Source organism: Macaca nemestrina, chromosome 1 (assembly GCF_043159975.1).
Source record: "Macaca nemestrina isolate mMacNem1 chromosome 1, mMacNem.hap1, whole genome shotgun sequence".
NCBI lineage: Eukaryota > Metazoa > Chordata > Mammalia > Primates > Cercopithecidae > Macaca > Macaca nemestrina.
The window spans coordinates 82,594,116-82,610,784 of NC_092125.1; the positions used below are offsets into that span (position 1 = coordinate 82,594,116).

Below are 16,669 nucleotides of genomic sequence, written 5' to 3' on the forward strand. Positions count from 1 at the left end.
GGTGTACTTCTCATCTGAAGTCAAAGGCCCAAGAAGCTAGGGGGCTGCTGGTGTAAGTTGCTGGTGTAAGTCTTGGAGTCTCAAGGCCAGAGAGCCTGGAGTTCTGATGACTGAGGGCAGGAGGAGGAGAGTGTCCCAGCTCCAGGAGAGAGGAAATCCTTTTCTCTCCTTTTTTTGTTCTATCTGGGCCCCTAGCCAGTTGGATGGTGCCCGCCCACATTGAGGGTGGGTCTTCCCCACTCAGTCCACTGACTCACACACCAGTCTCCTGTGGAAACCCTGGCAGACACGCCCAGAAACAGTGCTTCACCAGTTCTCTATTCCTTAATCCAGTCAAGTTGGCACCTAAAATTAACCATCATAGTGGTAATTTCAGAAAACACTGGACATAAGCTGTACCTGCCTTTGATGTCATATTACAAAGAGGGCATTGTCCCTTACCTTATGATAACCCCCACTGCTTTGGCACCTTATGGCAGGACCACCAGAGGTATCCTCATGGCCAGTAGGAGTGATGGTAGTAGAAATAATAGCTGGCATTTATTCAGTGCCTGCTCTGCTTCAGGCGCTATTATGAGTACTTTATAAATATTAACCCATTTAATCGTCACAAGCACCTCCACAAGGTAGGCTAGAGGTTAATGAAAATAATAATAATAATAATATATATATTTTTTTACCAGGGTGGAAACTAAGGCACAGAGGGGCTAAATAATTTGCCCAGGGTCACACAGCTCATCAAGGGCAAAGCCAGGATTCCAACCTAAGCTGGCAGTCACTAGAGCCCATGCTCTTAACATTATATAGTCTTTCACTAGAGCCCATGCTCTTAACATTAGTCTTTCAAGTGGCAGCAGCAGATGGGGGCGCTGGAGTAGGAGAAAATGGATAAACTCAGCCAGGCATGGTGGCAGATGCCTGTAGTCCCAGCTGCTTGGGAGGCTGAAGTGGGAGGACTGCTTGAGCCCAGGAGGTTGAGGCTGCAGTGAGCTATGATCGTGCCACTGTACTCCAGCCTGGACAACACAGCAAGATCCTGTCTCTCAAAAAACACAAAAAAACCATCAGAAATAAACTGGACATCCTCACAGAGTGTCTTGATAGATAGCCGACTGTACTTGCTTTTGAGCACCTGTGAGGTGTGCCTTGAGGACTGTCAGAATTATCTTGGAATGGAAGTGGGGCTACTTTAGAAGAGGCTGGGGTTAAATTAACAGTTAAAGTCAAGAAAAATGAAACATAGGGGAGGTAATTATAATTTGATCTTTAGATCAGATTCAGACTTAAGAAATATTACATTCATTGATTTTTTTTTCAAGTTTGTCACCTTAAAGTTTCCTTGGAGTAAGTGGGATCATGACTTCTGGTCTGTTCTTTCTCTGAGGTGACAGGCACATCTATATTTAGACCAATAGTCATGTGTTCGTGGTGATGGATCAGTGTGTGCCTCCCAAAATGGCCGTGCAGTGCAATCCCACGTGTATTGTTATGAACAGATAAATCACCAGCACTGCAGATTTGATGTACACACACCAGAGGGACTTCTGTACGCATTTACTTATTCAGCAGATAAACTCATATTTATGCTAGGACCATAGATAGCCACTTGGGCAAGTGTCCATGAGCTCACTCAAGCAAGCAGACTCAGATTCAGTCAGCTCACAGGCAGAGTGAATTTAGAACTCCAGAGGCCTTGTGCCTGCCTGAGAGCTATTCATTTCCATGAAGAATGTCACAGTTTCTCCCACTGACACGAATCAGAAACTGGGATTCTCTTTTTTTTTTTGAGATGGAGTTTCACTCTTTTTGCCCAGGCTGGAGTGCAATGGCATGATCTCAGCTCACTGCAACCTCCGCCTCTCGGGTTCAAGCGATTCTCCTGCCTCAGCCTCCCAAGTAGCTAGGATTACAGGTGCCTGCCACCACGCCCAGCTAATTTTTTGTATTTTTATTAGAGATGGGGTTTCACCGTGTTGGCCAGGATGGTCTTGATCTCTTGACCTCATGATCCACCTGCCTTGGCCTCCCAAAGTGCTGGGATTACAGTTGTGAGCCACTATGCCCAGCCAGATTCTCTTTAACCCCATTCATTCTTTCACCTCCCGCATCTCCTGTGTTACTAAGCTCTATTGATCCTACCCTTTTAATAGCTTTTAATCTGTCTCCTCTCATCTCCATTGCCACTAATAGTTTGGGTTTACATTTTTTTCTTCCACCTGGATTGGACTATAGCTTCCTGAATGTTTTGTTCCTTTCTCTAATTTGTTGCTGTCACTGCTACCAAAATTATCTTTTTTTTTTTTTTTCCAAGAGAGGGGTCTTGCTGTGTCACCTAGGCTGGAATGCAGTGGGGCAATCATAGCTCACTGCTGGCTTGAATTTCCAGGCTCAAGTGATCCTCCCACCTCAGCCTCCTGAGCTGAGACTACAGGCATGCACCACCACCCCCGGCTACAAAATTATCTTTATAAAGCATGAAACCATTATGTCACTTCCCTACTTAAAACTGTATAAAATGATTTCAGTGGCCCTCACCGCTTAGATGATAAAATCTAAGGTCCAGGTACTGGTCTGCATGGCTCCATAAGAACTGGCCTATGCCTCTCTTTGGAGGCCCAGTCTCCCTCAAGTCCCTCACCTGTGGCTCCAGTCACACCAGACCACTTGGGGCTCCCGGAACCCGTGGCTTGCTTTCAGACTCGGTGCCTTTGTTGCAGTGTTTCTCAGATGCCTTACCTGCTACCCCTCTTCTCATTCTTGTCCTTTTGGCCAGCTCTTAACTTTCCTTAGAGATTACCCTCATACCCAAACCCAGATAGTATAAGGGTAATCTCTAGGGAAAGTTAAGAGCTTGAAATGCTTCTTCAAGCATTTTTTCTACCACATTGTATTCTGTAATGCCTGCTTCCCTGGTGGGGACCTAGTAGGGTCCTTGAAGGAAGATCTTACTCCTCATCGTATTTCCAGTACACCACAGGCACTTTGTGGATATTTGCTAAATGGATTCTTCCATTCATCCAACCGTCCATTCATTCTTTCAACACACACACACACATGTATACACATACACACACACACACACACACATACACATATGTATATATTATTGGGAAGCCCCCTGAGCCAGAATAGGTTCAGGGACTCCCTCAAAAAATATTTTTTGAGCGCTTGTTGTATGTAAGACACTTCTAGGTGCTAGAAATATGCAGTGAACAGGACACAAAATCTTTATTTCCATGGAGCTTATATTCTTACAAGCTTACACAAACTTATATTCTAGTCTTATATTGTGTCTTCCAGGGAAGACCAGTAAAAAGAAAGAAATAAACAGGAAATGTATTAGGTGGTGTGACGGTGTGAAGATGTGATGTGCTAGGCAGAGAATTAAAGTAGGGTCACATGATACAGTGCTTGGGAAGACCCTGTCTACTTAATGCCCAGGGAGGGCCTCTCTCAGGGGTACCCTTGAGGCTGAGATCTGAATGAACTGCTCTTGTGAAGATCAGGGTAAAGAGCATTCCAGGCAGAGGGAACAGATAATACAAAGGACTTAGGGTAAGAATGAACTGACTTTTAGAATAAACACCCTGGTTAGCTAAAGCCAGGGCATTAAAAGGACACAATGAAGAAAACGCCTTTAGGGGGAGATAGAACTGAAGAGAGATCATAGCTGGTTCTGGAACCAAAGGTAAATTATTCTTTAAGACATAGTAGATACTTATTGGCAGCTGCTAATAGCAAAATTAAACAGGTCCTGTTCATAACTGATGCACAAAAGTACTTAGGAATGTAGGGAGCAGACACCCCTTCCACATTTCACTTGGAGCCATGCGATCTGTGTCATGATGGCCTGTGTGAAGAAGCCACCAGTTATAGTTCATGTGGGTTTCCATTATTCTTTGGGCCTTCACTTTGCCAAAGGCACACAGTTAATATAACCACAAGAATGTGAACACTTTTATTTGTTCTGAAATATGCTTTTAACCTTTACAGTGGGAGAGGCCCTTAATTTATCTATTCCTTGTTATTTTCCAGCCTTATATTTTCTATTTCCTTTCTGTGCTCCCTGAAAAACGAGATGCCATGTCTAAAATCCCGTGTGCCTTTGTGCAGGGCAAAGCCATGTCCTCGTGCACAGTCATGGGGCATGGCCGAGGATTATATAAGAAGAGCTGTTCCTAGTGCAGTTGGCGCCTGCAGGAAACCATGATGTGGCATCTACAAAGCTCATCGCAGGTAGGCTGAGCATGAACTTGCTAAGCAAGAGCTGTGGCTCAGGGCAGCCTCTTGGTCAGCTTTGTTCTGACTCAGAATTATTCCCTTGAAACGCTGGGTTTGGGTTCAAAAGATGCAAGAGTTCTGTTTCATAGAGGGGTGCTCCTGCCGGAGTCATGATGTACTAGAGATCCACACTTTTTTTCTCTCCCCAGTGGGTGGGTAGATATTAGAAACTGGATCTGCTCTGATGAAAGTGTTCCAATTCTTGTGGTTATATTAACCAGATAGCTTGGTCACACCAAGGCCATGTCTAGACAATGTAATAGAGCCTGCTATGGCACAATGATCTAGTTTTGTTTTTCATTTAATTATGTTCCTTGTTATTCTTGTGAGTATTGACTATCTAGAAAACTTATTCATCCATATGCCATATTTTAGGATTGAAAGGAATTTTGGACCTCTAAACTTTTCAGACAATGCAACTGAGTCACAGAATGATTAGGTCTTTGGCCCAGGGGAAGAAACTAGGTTGGTATCAGCTGGGTTTAACAGTCTTGGCTCCCTGACTTCCAGAACAGTTCTATCCCCAGTCAGATTGTTTCTAGTTAGTAAAGGAGGGTAGCGAAGTGGTGACCTGATGACTTTTTCTTTTAAGCTAATAGTCCATATTTAAAAATTAAAAGATTACATATAGGAATCCGGACTTCTGGTTTCTCAAATGAAGACTTGGATCCACACTTCTGAAAAACAGATGGTTGGCATTCACAGTGGCTTCTGCTTTTATACAGGTTATGCACTTTTCAAATTACCAGAGTCGCCATGCTTCCCTATTGCCTCCCAGATATTGAGGTTGACTGTCAGTTGCCATTTGTGGTACTATTGTATTTATTTTTACTTTTGAAATTCATCCATGTTACACTATTATTTTTCTAATAGTAGAATTAAGGCAAAAGTGAACTATTTCCTTTATCACTATCTTTTCTTTTTTTTTTTTTTTTAGATGGAGTCTCGCTCTGTTGCCTGGGCTGGAATGCAGTGGCACGATCTCGGCTCACTGCAACCTCCACCTCCTCGGTTCAAACAATTCTCCTGCCTCAGCCTCCCAAGTAGCTGGGATTACAGGCGCGCACCACCACGCCCGGCTAATTTTTGTATTTTTAGTAGGGACGGGGTTTCACCATGTTAGGCAGGCTGGTCTCAAACTCCTGACCTCAAGTGATCCACCCGCCTCGGCCTTCCAAAGTGCTGGGATTATAGGCCTGAGCCACTGTCCGCAGCAAAGTGGACTGTATTTCAAGAAGAAATGGATATTTTAAAAAGTAAAGTGTTGGCCAGGCACGGTGGCTCATACCTGTAATCCCAGCACTCTGGGAGGCTGAGGTGGGCAGATCACGAGGTCAGGAGATCCAGACCATCCTGGCTAACACAGTGAAACCCCATCTCTACTAAAAATACAAAAAAATTAGCCAGCTGTGGTGGCGGACACCTGTAGTCCTACCTACTCGGGAGGCTGAGGCAGGAGAATGGCGTGAACCCAGGAGGCAGAGCTTGCAGTGAGCGGAGATTGTGCCACTGCACTCCAGCCTGGGCGACGGAGCGAAACTCCATCTCAAAAAAAAAAAAAGTAAAGTGTTTCAGGGCCAAAAGAATATAGTTTAAGATTATGGCCGGGTGCAATGGCTCACACCTGTAATCCCAGCACTTTGGGAGGCCGAGGCGGACAGATCATCTGAGGTCGGGAGTTTGAGACCAACCTGACCAATGTGGAGAAACCCCATCTATACTAAAAATACAAAATTAGCCAGTCGTGGTGGCACATGCCTGTAATCCCTACTACTTGGGAAGGCTGAGGCAGGAGAATCACTTGAACCCGGGAGGCGGAGGTTGCACTGAGCTGAGATTGCACTCCAGCCTGGGCAACAGAACGAGACTTGGTCTCAAAAAAAAAAAATATATATATATATATATGTATATAATATACACATATAATATGTATATATAACGTGTGTATATATATTTTTATTTTAGGGAGACACAGTCTCTCTCTGTCATTCAGGCTGGAGTGCAGTGGTGTGATCATGGCTCACTGCAGCCTCAACTTCCTGGATTCAACCCATCTTCCAATCCTTCCACCTTAGCCCTCCTGAGTAGCTGGGTCCACAGACATGAACCACCATGCCTGGCTTTTTGTTGTTGTTGTTTTGTTGGAACAGTTTCTCACAATGTTGCCCAGGCTGGTCTTGAACTCGTAGGCTCACACGATCCTCCTGCTTTGGCCTCCCAAAGTGTTGGGGTTACAGGCGTGAGCCACTCTACCTAGCCTCAAGATACTAAGAAACAAATGTATTTGGCACCTGTAGTCACTGGAGGTTGCAACTCTTATGCTTAATTCTAACACCATAATCAGAAGAACTTTGGATATTTCACTGTGAGATTGTTGTATACCTTTAACAAGGTTTAAAATTTTTTTTTTTTTTAAATTTTTAGAGATAGGTTCTTGTTATGTTGCCCAGATTGGAGTGCAGAGTACAGGCTATTCATAGGCATGATCAAAGTGTACTACAGCCTCAAAACTGTGGGCTCAACCATCCTTCTGCCTCAGCCTCCTTAGTGGCTGGGACTACAGGTGCACTGATACCTTTGACAAGTTTTGAGAGATTTTCGTAGCATTGAGGGGAGAAGAAAAGTGAAACAAAGAGAAGAAATGGGACCCTTCTTTATCCTCCCTCCCCTCAGCAGAACTATTAAAACCCGAGATCAGTTTGTTTAGACACTGAGTCATATTGTCCAAAAGATTGTACATTAAGAATCTCTTTGTTTTAACCTTAGGCAGAATTATCTTGAACTGTTTGTTCTAGTATGATGGTAATCATGGCAGCACAGCTACTGGGGAAATTAGAACTGAGATTTCCTCTCTTCCGTTTGCTGAAATAACAGCAAAATTGCTTGAAGAAAATGCACTACATTATTCTAAGAAGTAAATTACAAATAAGCAACACCCAAAATATCCCTCACTCATGGTTCCTTCAGTAAAAGGTGCTATGCTTTATCTACTCAATATTGTAAGTAGTATTGTTTATAGCTCATTTCTACTAGTGAGTTTTTTTTTTTTTCCCCAGATCTCTGCTTCTAGCTGTCCTTCCACTCTATCAACGAATATTTCTTTTACAAAGCTAGGAGGCTCAGTAAGGTTAAAAATAATTCAGCTATATTGTGTTGAACATAATTGAAATGTCATAAACCATCCAGAGAGCAGGAGAACCAGTTCTCTCTTGTTTCTATTGGACTAGTCTGTTTACATTTCTGGTCCTGTCACTGAAGCTTGGACTGAGAGACCTGGTAAGGAATGTTTCCTCTGGAGTTTCGACAGGCACAGCTATTTGTCACTGCCTCAGAAGCTGCGTGGCTGCAGGTGAGGAAGGCTGCCCTTATGGGAGGGATAATTACGGTCAGTGACCTGTCTGAGCTTGGCGTCACTCTGCACCCAAGCTCGTGACTGGCTCAGAAAGTCTTCTGCTTCTGTGTTCACATCAATGATTTCCTTCCTTGCTTTCTAGAAGAGAATTGGCCTCTGGTACTGGTGAAGAGACCGGATATTTTCAGTCAGGCATTTTACCTGGCTGAGTGCAGGGCTTGGAGGTGGAGTCGCTTGTGGAAGGATTAACTAGAGGGAGGAGTCACTGTCATTAGGATACCATACACATGGCAAAACCAAATATAACCACCCACCTCCTCTGACTCACCTACTTAAAGCATGAATAACCTGGAGGGGGTGGTGGCAAGCAGGTACAGAGATGCTCCTTGACTTTCAGTGGGGTTGTATCTCAATAAACCCATTGTAAGTAGAAAATATTGTAAGTCGAAAATGCATCTAATCCACCTACCCTACAGAACTTCATAGCTTAGCCTGGCCTACCTTAAACACGCTCAGAACACTGCAGTAGCCTACAGTTGCGCTAAATAATCTAACACAAAGCCTATTATATAATAATGTTGAATATTATGTAATTTATTCAATAAATTAAATACTGTACAGAAAGTAAAAAACAGAATTGTTGTGTGGGTACTAAAGGATGGTTTCTACTGAATGCGTATTGCTTTCACACCGTCATAAAGTTGAAAAATTATAAGCTGAACCATCGTAGGTCAGGGACCATCTGTATTTGAATGAGTGAGGTGGGGACCTGAATCCACCCTCCTCCTCCCCTCACTACCCCATCCTCAAAATACACATTGACCGGTGAAGTCTGTCTTGGCCTTGTGAAACCCTTATCATCCGAACGGCCTAATGAAGTAGAACCTGTGACTGATAGGAAGACTTTGGAGAGGTTTGGAATGTTCTTTGACTTACCAGGAATCTAGTAGATCCAGGATTATCCAAACGTCACCAAACAGTTCAGTGCCCAGAGAGGAGGCCCATTATTAACCCTTCCTTGAGGTAGACACATCCAGTGTAGATGAGGGTGATTCTGGATGGTCCCTGGCCATGGCTTAGTCTGACCCTACTCAGGAAGGGAATATAATAGGAATAGCATTATGAGAGATTCTTTCTGTTCTGTACCCCTTATATGTTATAGGATAATGGAGAAAAATCTCAATTACCATACGCCACATTAAAGCAACAGTTACTATATCAGCCATGGTAAATGAATGGAGGTCCAGATATAAACATTGTTTTACCCCTTTATATTTTTATATGAAGCATTTGGCTTGAACCTTATGTTTGAAACATCAAACATAGTGTATTGTCATATTGAATATGAATACTACTAGTGTTTTAATAACTAACATTTTATTATATGTGTGGCACCACAGGTGTATCATTTTAAATTATATATGGCATTTAAAGTGTATAGTGACTAAAATAACTCCTGTTGCTTCATGTGGTCGATGTGGCATGTGCCAGTTTAGCAGATGTGGTTACTCAACTCACATGAAAAGGTCACCTTAATCTGTCAGAAATCATGGAAGTCACATTTCAAGTAGGATTGAAACATGCATAACATAGTCCATGAAGAAGGGAACTCTTTTCTTCCCCGCTCCCCTCTCCTCACACCATCTCCTACTTCTTTTCACAAGCTCTGCATTGTTCTGCATAGCAATGTTCCATCCACAAAAAGCTCCAGTGTGTAGGGGGTCTGAAACCTGTCTGATCCCTTCCTTAGCCTCATAACTCAGAAATGAGATGTGGTCCAGGGAACAGCCTAGACAAGTGCCAATGGGACATGTAAAGATTCCCCTTTTCTTTAAAGTGTTTTTGGAGACAGGGTCTCACTTTGTTGCCTGGGCTGGAGTGCAGTGGTATAGTCATGGCTCACAGTAGCCTGGACCTCGCGGGCTCAAGCCATCCTCCCACCTCAGCTTCCCAAGCAGTTGGGACTATAAGTGCGTGCCACCACGCCCAGCTAATTTTTGTATTTTTTGTAGAGATAGGTTTGCACTGTGTTGCTCAGGCTGGTCTCAAACCCCTCGCCTCATGAGATCCTCCCACCTCGGCCTCTGAAAAGTGCTGTGATTACAGGCATGAGCCACTGTGCCCGGCCAAGGATTCCCCTGTCTTTTTGACACTTTTCAACTGTGCCCTCCCAGGGAAGACATTAGCTCACTCTGGAGCCACTTGTGCCATTCTCGTGCCCTCCTTGCACAAGGCCTTGTCCTAACTGCTTCACTCTCCTGGTCTGCCAGTGCAGACATCAGTGATCCAAGAAGATACAGGAAGAGGCTTGTGTGGGAGTCACCTGGAGCCCTCCATGGTATGTTGGCTCTACAAGAGCTGGGCATGTGGTGCCAGGTAGTGGGAGCAGCAAGGCCACCCTGCTCAGGCCTCTGCCCTGGAGGAAGGGTGGCGTAACCACCCCTGGATGACAGCCTGGATGTGGTGAGGGGAGATGGTCCACGCCCTGCTCTCAAGCATGGAGGTCGAATGTTTCTAGGTCAGCAGCTCAGGACAGCAGGCAGGTCAGGCCTGGTAGAGGAAGTGCATGTGAGGAGTCAATGGGAAGTGAGTAAGAGATGGCGGTGGTAAACTAGGAGGTGCTCCTACAAACAGAATTGAATTTTCCCTTTTAAAACAAGGATGGCTGTAGCTGAGCCCTCCTCTCGTGTGTGTGTGTGTGTGTGTGTGTGTGTGTGTGTGTGTCCGTGTCCTCTTCTGTTCTCCGCCCCTACTGAGGAAAGGAGATAGCTCTGGCTTCCAAAAGTAGCCTTGCAGCTGTAGGAGGACTGACTCTGCCTAGCCTTTACATTTCCCATGTAAAATTTAACAGTGCTTTCACAGAGCTGCTCTAAAGATCAAAGGGTACCCAACTGAATGGGAATCTGTGGTCTGAAGATTTTTTTTTTTTTTTTGTCTGTAGCTTCCCTTCCTCCCTCCCTGCAACCCTAAGTAGACGAAATATTGGGCCAAAGGGCCAAGGAATCCTGTTAAGGGAGGAATCTCGTGGTCTCATTTCCAGCCAGGCACTTTTCTGTTCTTGTAACTTTCCAGTCATAATTTTAGGGATTTGTTGATAACTCTGACACCTGGTGGTCATTTCAAAAACTGCACTCTGAAAGAATTAAATGTTCACTTTTATCATTTTTAGTTGTTTTTCCACCTCCAATGTCAGTGTCAATAATATGCATTTTATAAATTTGTGATTATTGTTAGTTGAATTATCTATAAGTAAAATTCTTACGCATGCATTCAACAGAATACAGTAGGATAGAAAATTTCTGAAAGGTATACCAGAAGCTATACGTGGTGGTCCCTAGGGAGTGCAGCCAGGTGTGGGGAGGAAGGAGACTTATTTTACTTTATACCAGTTAGTGCCCTCTGAAATGATCTTAAACAGAAATAATGTATTACTGTGATAATTATAGTGAAGTACTGCACTTGGGCAGGATATTCCCTTCCAGGGTTCCTACCCTCTCCTGGTTTTGCGTCCAGAGACCTCCTCTGTGCTTTTGAATGTATTAAGGAATGACGTATGGCTGGATTCACTCTGATCTCATTCACTGACAGTGGTGGGAGAGCCCAGCGCTGAGCAGAAACTGGTTCTGGGGCATCGTGTGGCCAGGGCACCAAAGCCAAGAAAGGTCCCGTAGTCCCTGTGTGGTCAGCAGCGAAGGCAGCAGTGCTATGTCAGTATTGATTCTTCAGGGGCGGGCTGCCCACTTCCCGAAGTTATGCTTAGCAGTGGGGCTCTGGCTCACTCCCTGTCCCTCAGCCTACCAGGTGTGAGGCTGCCAGGAGCCGATCCCACAAGGCTTGGCAAGGCAGATGCTCCTCAGCTCCTGACATCAGAGAGAAGGGCTGGGATTGTGGCCTGCGGTTGGTGGGCAGGAGAGCCTGGTCTGATGACAGCAACTACCCTTTGACTACCTTCTCTGTGGCTCTCACTGTCTGATTCCAACCGTTCCTTCCGCTGTTGAACAGACCTCCCACTACTTTCCTACTACTCCCCTAATGATAACATACTGAACTCACTTTTATGAATTTGTTGAGACCTTACCACTTTTCAAGTGTGTGTTCAGGAACAGTGAACTTTCGTCTTGCTCGGATCCACCCATGCACCCAACCCACCACGGGTATCAGACGCACTGGGTAGCTGAGTGCTCAGAGGAAGATGCAAGGTATTCAGAGGAAGTGTCAATGGGGTCTCCCAGTGCCTGTTTGGTCCAGTCAGGAGAGACCCTGCTTGCACTTCTAATACAGTCCTGGAAAGATGGGGCCAGAACTTAGGAGGGGAGCTCTTTGCAGCAGCTTTTCAAGAAAAGGGGAAAATTTTAGCACCATACTGTTACGTGATCCTTGTACCCAGAGGCCCTGTTCAGCTCCAGTGATCATCTCTCTTAGGGCACACCCTCCAAGGGGCCTAAATGTTACCCCAGGATTGGTTCCAGTGTCTATTATCTCTTTGACTCCGAATGGCCAAACACCTGACTTCCTCTCTGGTAGCCTGGCTTTTATCTTCTAGGACAACCAGGGCCCCCCTCTTTGCCTTTCCCTCTTCCTTCCTCCTACTGCTTAGATCAAGTCTTCAGCAGACATCATGTGACCTTGAGGATGGATGTCACATGCTGGAGGAAACAGAAGGCCAAAACCCTGATGACTTCACAGAGCTGCCAAAACAGTTCCTGACTGTTTACTCCGGGACTTTAACAAAGTGATGAAAATAAATCCTTACAGTATGAAAATAACTTTTCTATTCCATGGAGCCAAACCTCATTATAACAGATAACATGACCCTCAGCGACATCCAAGTATTTTCCTGTTCTCATCTATACTATGGCAAAGGGGCAAATACCTCTTAGTAAAGAAAGAAATAACAACTTATATCTTGGGTGAGGCATTTCTTCTGGTAGAACTCTGTACACAGAATAACATAGATCTGTTTGTGCTTATCTTTCTCCTTAGAATTATTGAATTTGAAGTCTTTCCCAGGGTGGGGGTGGAGTGAAGCTGGGGTTTCATAAGCACATAGTAGTGTCTCTTAGCTTCCATTTAAATATGGGGGTAGAGATGTGGAGGGGCCAGAAGGATCAGAGAGGAGAGACAGGCTGGTCTGATTGCCTTTGTAAAATGCACATTTGAGCTTGTGCTGAGCTCAGAAAGAGCAAGGACAGGATTGAGGCTCTTGGTTCAGTTCCCCTGCACACCCTGGGCGGGGAGGGGATTGTTAGAGTCATGGAACCCCTATTTTTTTTTTTTTTTTTGACAGGGTCTCGCTTGGTTACCCAGGCCAGAGTACAGAGGTTCGAACACAGCTCACTGCAGCCTCAACTTCCTGGGCTCAAGTGATCTTCCTGCCTCAGTCCCCAGAGTAGCTGGAGCTACAGCCCCACGCCACTACACCCGGCTAACTTTTGTACTTTTTGTAGAGACAGGGTTTTGTCATATTGCCCAGGCTGCTCTTGAACTCCTGAGCTTGAGTTTAAGACCAGGTTGCTCAAGTGATCCACCCACCTTGGCCTCCCAGGGTGCTAGGATTACAGGCATGATCCACCCCTCCTGGTTTATCTTTCTTAAGCTTGGAATCATCTTTTTAAAACAGCCACAAGGTATAATTGATATACAATACACTGCTTATATTTAAAGTGGATAATTTGATAAGTTTTGCTATATGTTTACATCTGTGAAACTGTCACCACAATCAACAGGGGGATCATATCCATCACCCACAAAAGTTTTCTCAGGCCTCTTCCCCCTGAGAAAACCCTCCCCCGGCAGCCACTGAACTGCTTTCTGTCCCTGCAGATTCGTTTGCATTTTCTTAAGTTTTATATAAACAGAATCGTAGAGTATGTGCTCTTCTTTTGTCTGTCTTCTTTCACTCAGCATAATTATTTTTTAGATTCATCTGTCTTGTGTTTGTCAATTCTTTTCTTTTTATTGATGAATAACATTCCATTGTATGGATATACCACATCTGTACAGTTTGTTTAATCCATTAACCTGTTGATGGACATTTGGATCACTTCCAATTTTTGGCTATTAAAATAAAGCTACTCTGAACATTTGTGTATGTGCCTTTGTGTTATTCTTGGGTATATATCCAGGAGTAGAATGTTGAATCATGTGGTAGGTTTTTTTTTTTTTTTTAAGATATGTGGTCTCATTCTGTCACCCAGGCTGGAGTGCAGTTGCGTGACTGTGGCTCACTATGGCCTTACACTCCTGGGCACAAACAGTCCTCCCACCTCAGCCTCCTGAGTAGCTGGGATTACGGGCGAGAGCCCCTGCATCCAGCCAGTTATTTTTATTATGACTTTATCCTTAATTCATTGTATATTTTATTTAATTTTAATTTTTTTTTTTTTTTTTTTTGAGATGGAGTCTCACTCTGTTGCCCAGGATGGAGTGCAGTGGGACGATCTCAGCTCACTGCAACCTCTGCCTCCTAGGTTCAAGCAATTCTTGTGCCTTGGCCTCCTGAGTAGCTGTGACTACAGGCGCCCACCACCACACCCAGCTAATTTTTGTATTTTTGGTAGAGATGGGGTTTTGCCATGTTGGCCAAGCTGGTCTTGAACACCTGACCTCAAGTGACCCACCCACTTTGGCCTCCCAAAGTGCTTGGATTACAGGCATGAACCACTGTGCCTGGCGTCCATTGTAAATTTTAAACAAAGGATGTTTAATACAGACTTATTTTTGATTCATTATACATTTTAAACATATAGCTAGTATGACTTTTACTCCCCTTTCTTTTAGGGGAGATAATCACACCAGTATTCTATAGAATAGTATCAGCACACAAGACACACTTGCTTCCCTTGGCTTACCTCTGATTTAAGATAATAACTAAAAGGAATTTATTGAATCTATAGACATATGGTATTTACTTCTGAATATATATCTCTTCCTCACATGCATATACCTTACATAAATCATTTCTTTTTTTCAGTTAACATAGTGATTTAAACAGTTTTAAAACATCTTTATTAAGATTTTAACCTACTACAAAATTCAACCATTTAAAGTGTACACAATTCACTGGTTTTTAGTAGATTAACAAAGTTGTGCAACCAACACCACAATCTAAGTTTAGAGTATTTCACCCCAAAAGAAAACCCATATCAATTCGCAGTCACTTCCCATTCTCGCCTCCACATGCCTCAGTTGTAGGCCACTAATCATGTGCTTTCTTTTTCTATGTATTTACTTATTCCAGACGTATATAAATGGAGTCATACAGTATATGGTTTTTTGTGACTGGCTTCTTTCACTTAGCACGGTGTTTTCAATGTTCATCCACATTGTAGCATTTATCAGTACTTCTTTCCTTTTTTAAAAAAATAGACTTTTTTTTTAGAGCTGTTGTAGGTTCACAGCAAAATTGAGCTGAAAGTACAGGATGTTCTCATATACACCCTGCCCCACTCCAAGTAAACCCTCCCCCATTATCACCATCCATGCCATTGGTGCATTTGTTACTGTCAGTGAACCTACATTGACATCATTATCACTCAGTCCATAGTTTACAGTAAGGTTGATTCACTCTAATGTAACCCTAATGTAGGGTTCACATGGTGGTGTACATTCTATGGGTTTGGACAAACCTTTAATGATGACATGTATCCACCATTGTAGTGTCATACAGAGTAGTTTCGCTGCCCTAAAAATCCTCAGTGTTAGGTTTCAATTTTTTTGTTTTTTGAGACAGAGTCTCGCCTTGTCACCCAGGTTGGAGTGCAGTGGCCCAAGCTTGGGTCACCGCAACCGCTGCCTCCCATGTGCAAGCGACACTCCTGTCTCAGCCTCCCAAGTAGGTGGGATTACAGGCGCCCACCACCACGCCTGGCTAATTTTTGTATTTTTAGTAGAGATGGGGTTTTGCCATGTTGGCCAGGCTGGTCTCGAAATCCTGGCCTCAAGCAATTCGCCCACCTTGGCCTCTCAAAATGCTGGGATTACAGGTGTGAACCACTGGGCCTGGACCCAATTTTTTTTTTTTTTTTTTGAGACAGGGTCTCATTCTATCACCTGGCTGAAGTGTGGTGGCATGATCACGGCTCACTGGAGCCTCAACCTTCCAGGCTCAGGTGATCCTCCCACCTCAGCCTCCCAAGTAGCTGGGACTGCAGGCATGCACCACCACACCTGGCTAATTTTTTGTATTTTTATTGTAGACATAGGGTTTTGCCATGTTGCCTAGGCTGGTCTCAAAACACCTGGGCTCAAGTGATATTCCTGCCTTGGTTTCCAAAAATATGTTTTTTTTTTTTTGAGACAGAGTCTTGCTCTGTCACCAGGCTGGAGTGCAGTGATGTGATCTCGGCTCACTGAAACCTCCACCTCCTGGATTCAAGCAATTCTCCTGTGTCAGGCTCCTGAGTAGCTGGGACTACAGGCGCGTGCCACCACACCCAGCTAATTTTTGTATTTTCAGTAGAGATGGGGTTTCACCATGTTGGCCAGGATGGTCTCGATCTCTTGACCTTGTGATCCACCTGCCTCAGCCTCCCAAAGTGTTGGGATTACAGGCGTGAGGCACCTTGCCCCGCCTATTTAACTTTTTAAAAAGCTACCAAAATGTTTTACAAAGTGCTTGTACTGTTTCCATTCCCGATGATGTGTGAGAGTCTGGTTTCTTCATATCCTTGCTGATTCTTGGGATGGTCAGTTTTTTGTTAAAATGTTTTGTTAAAAATCCTTTGGCCATTTAAAAAATTGTGTTGTTTTCTTGTTGTTAATTTTTAGAGTTATTAGCATGAATACAAGTCTTTTTTTTTTTTTTTTTTTTTGAGACATTGTTTCACTCTTGTTGCCCAGGCTGGAGTGCAACGGCACAATCTCGGCTCATAGCAACCTCCACCTCCCAGGTTCAAGCGATTCTTTTGCCTCAGCCTCCTGAGTAGCTGGGGTTAGGCATGCGCTACCACGCCCAGCTAATTTTGTATTTTTTAATAGAAACGGGATTTCTCCATGTTGGTTAGGCTGGTCTCGAACTCCCAACCTCAGGTGATC

The 16,669-nt window shown here is 44.1% G+C and overlaps 2 protein-coding genes across 2 annotated transcripts in view; both read left to right on the forward strand.

The window, feature by feature from the left end:
• The window catches only part of LOC139359078 (uncharacterized), a 27,624-nt gene extending 13,906 nt beyond the window's left edge, over positions 1-13,718 (forward strand). Inside the window, exons 3-4 of the mRNA XM_071081157.1 lie at positions 12,231-12,365; positions 12,921-13,718. Of these exons, the coding sequence (XP_070937258.1) occupies positions 12,231-12,365; positions 12,921-13,026 (241 nt within the window). The 3' untranslated portion in view covers positions 13,027-13,718. The remainder of the gene's footprint in view (positions 1-12,230; positions 12,366-12,920) is intronic.
• Positions 1-16,669, forward strand: part of LOC105478329 (cornichon family AMPA receptor auxiliary protein 3) — a 333,823-nt gene that overhangs the window by 13,111 nt on the left and 304,043 nt on the right. The gene's annotated exons all lie outside the window — the stretch shown is intronic.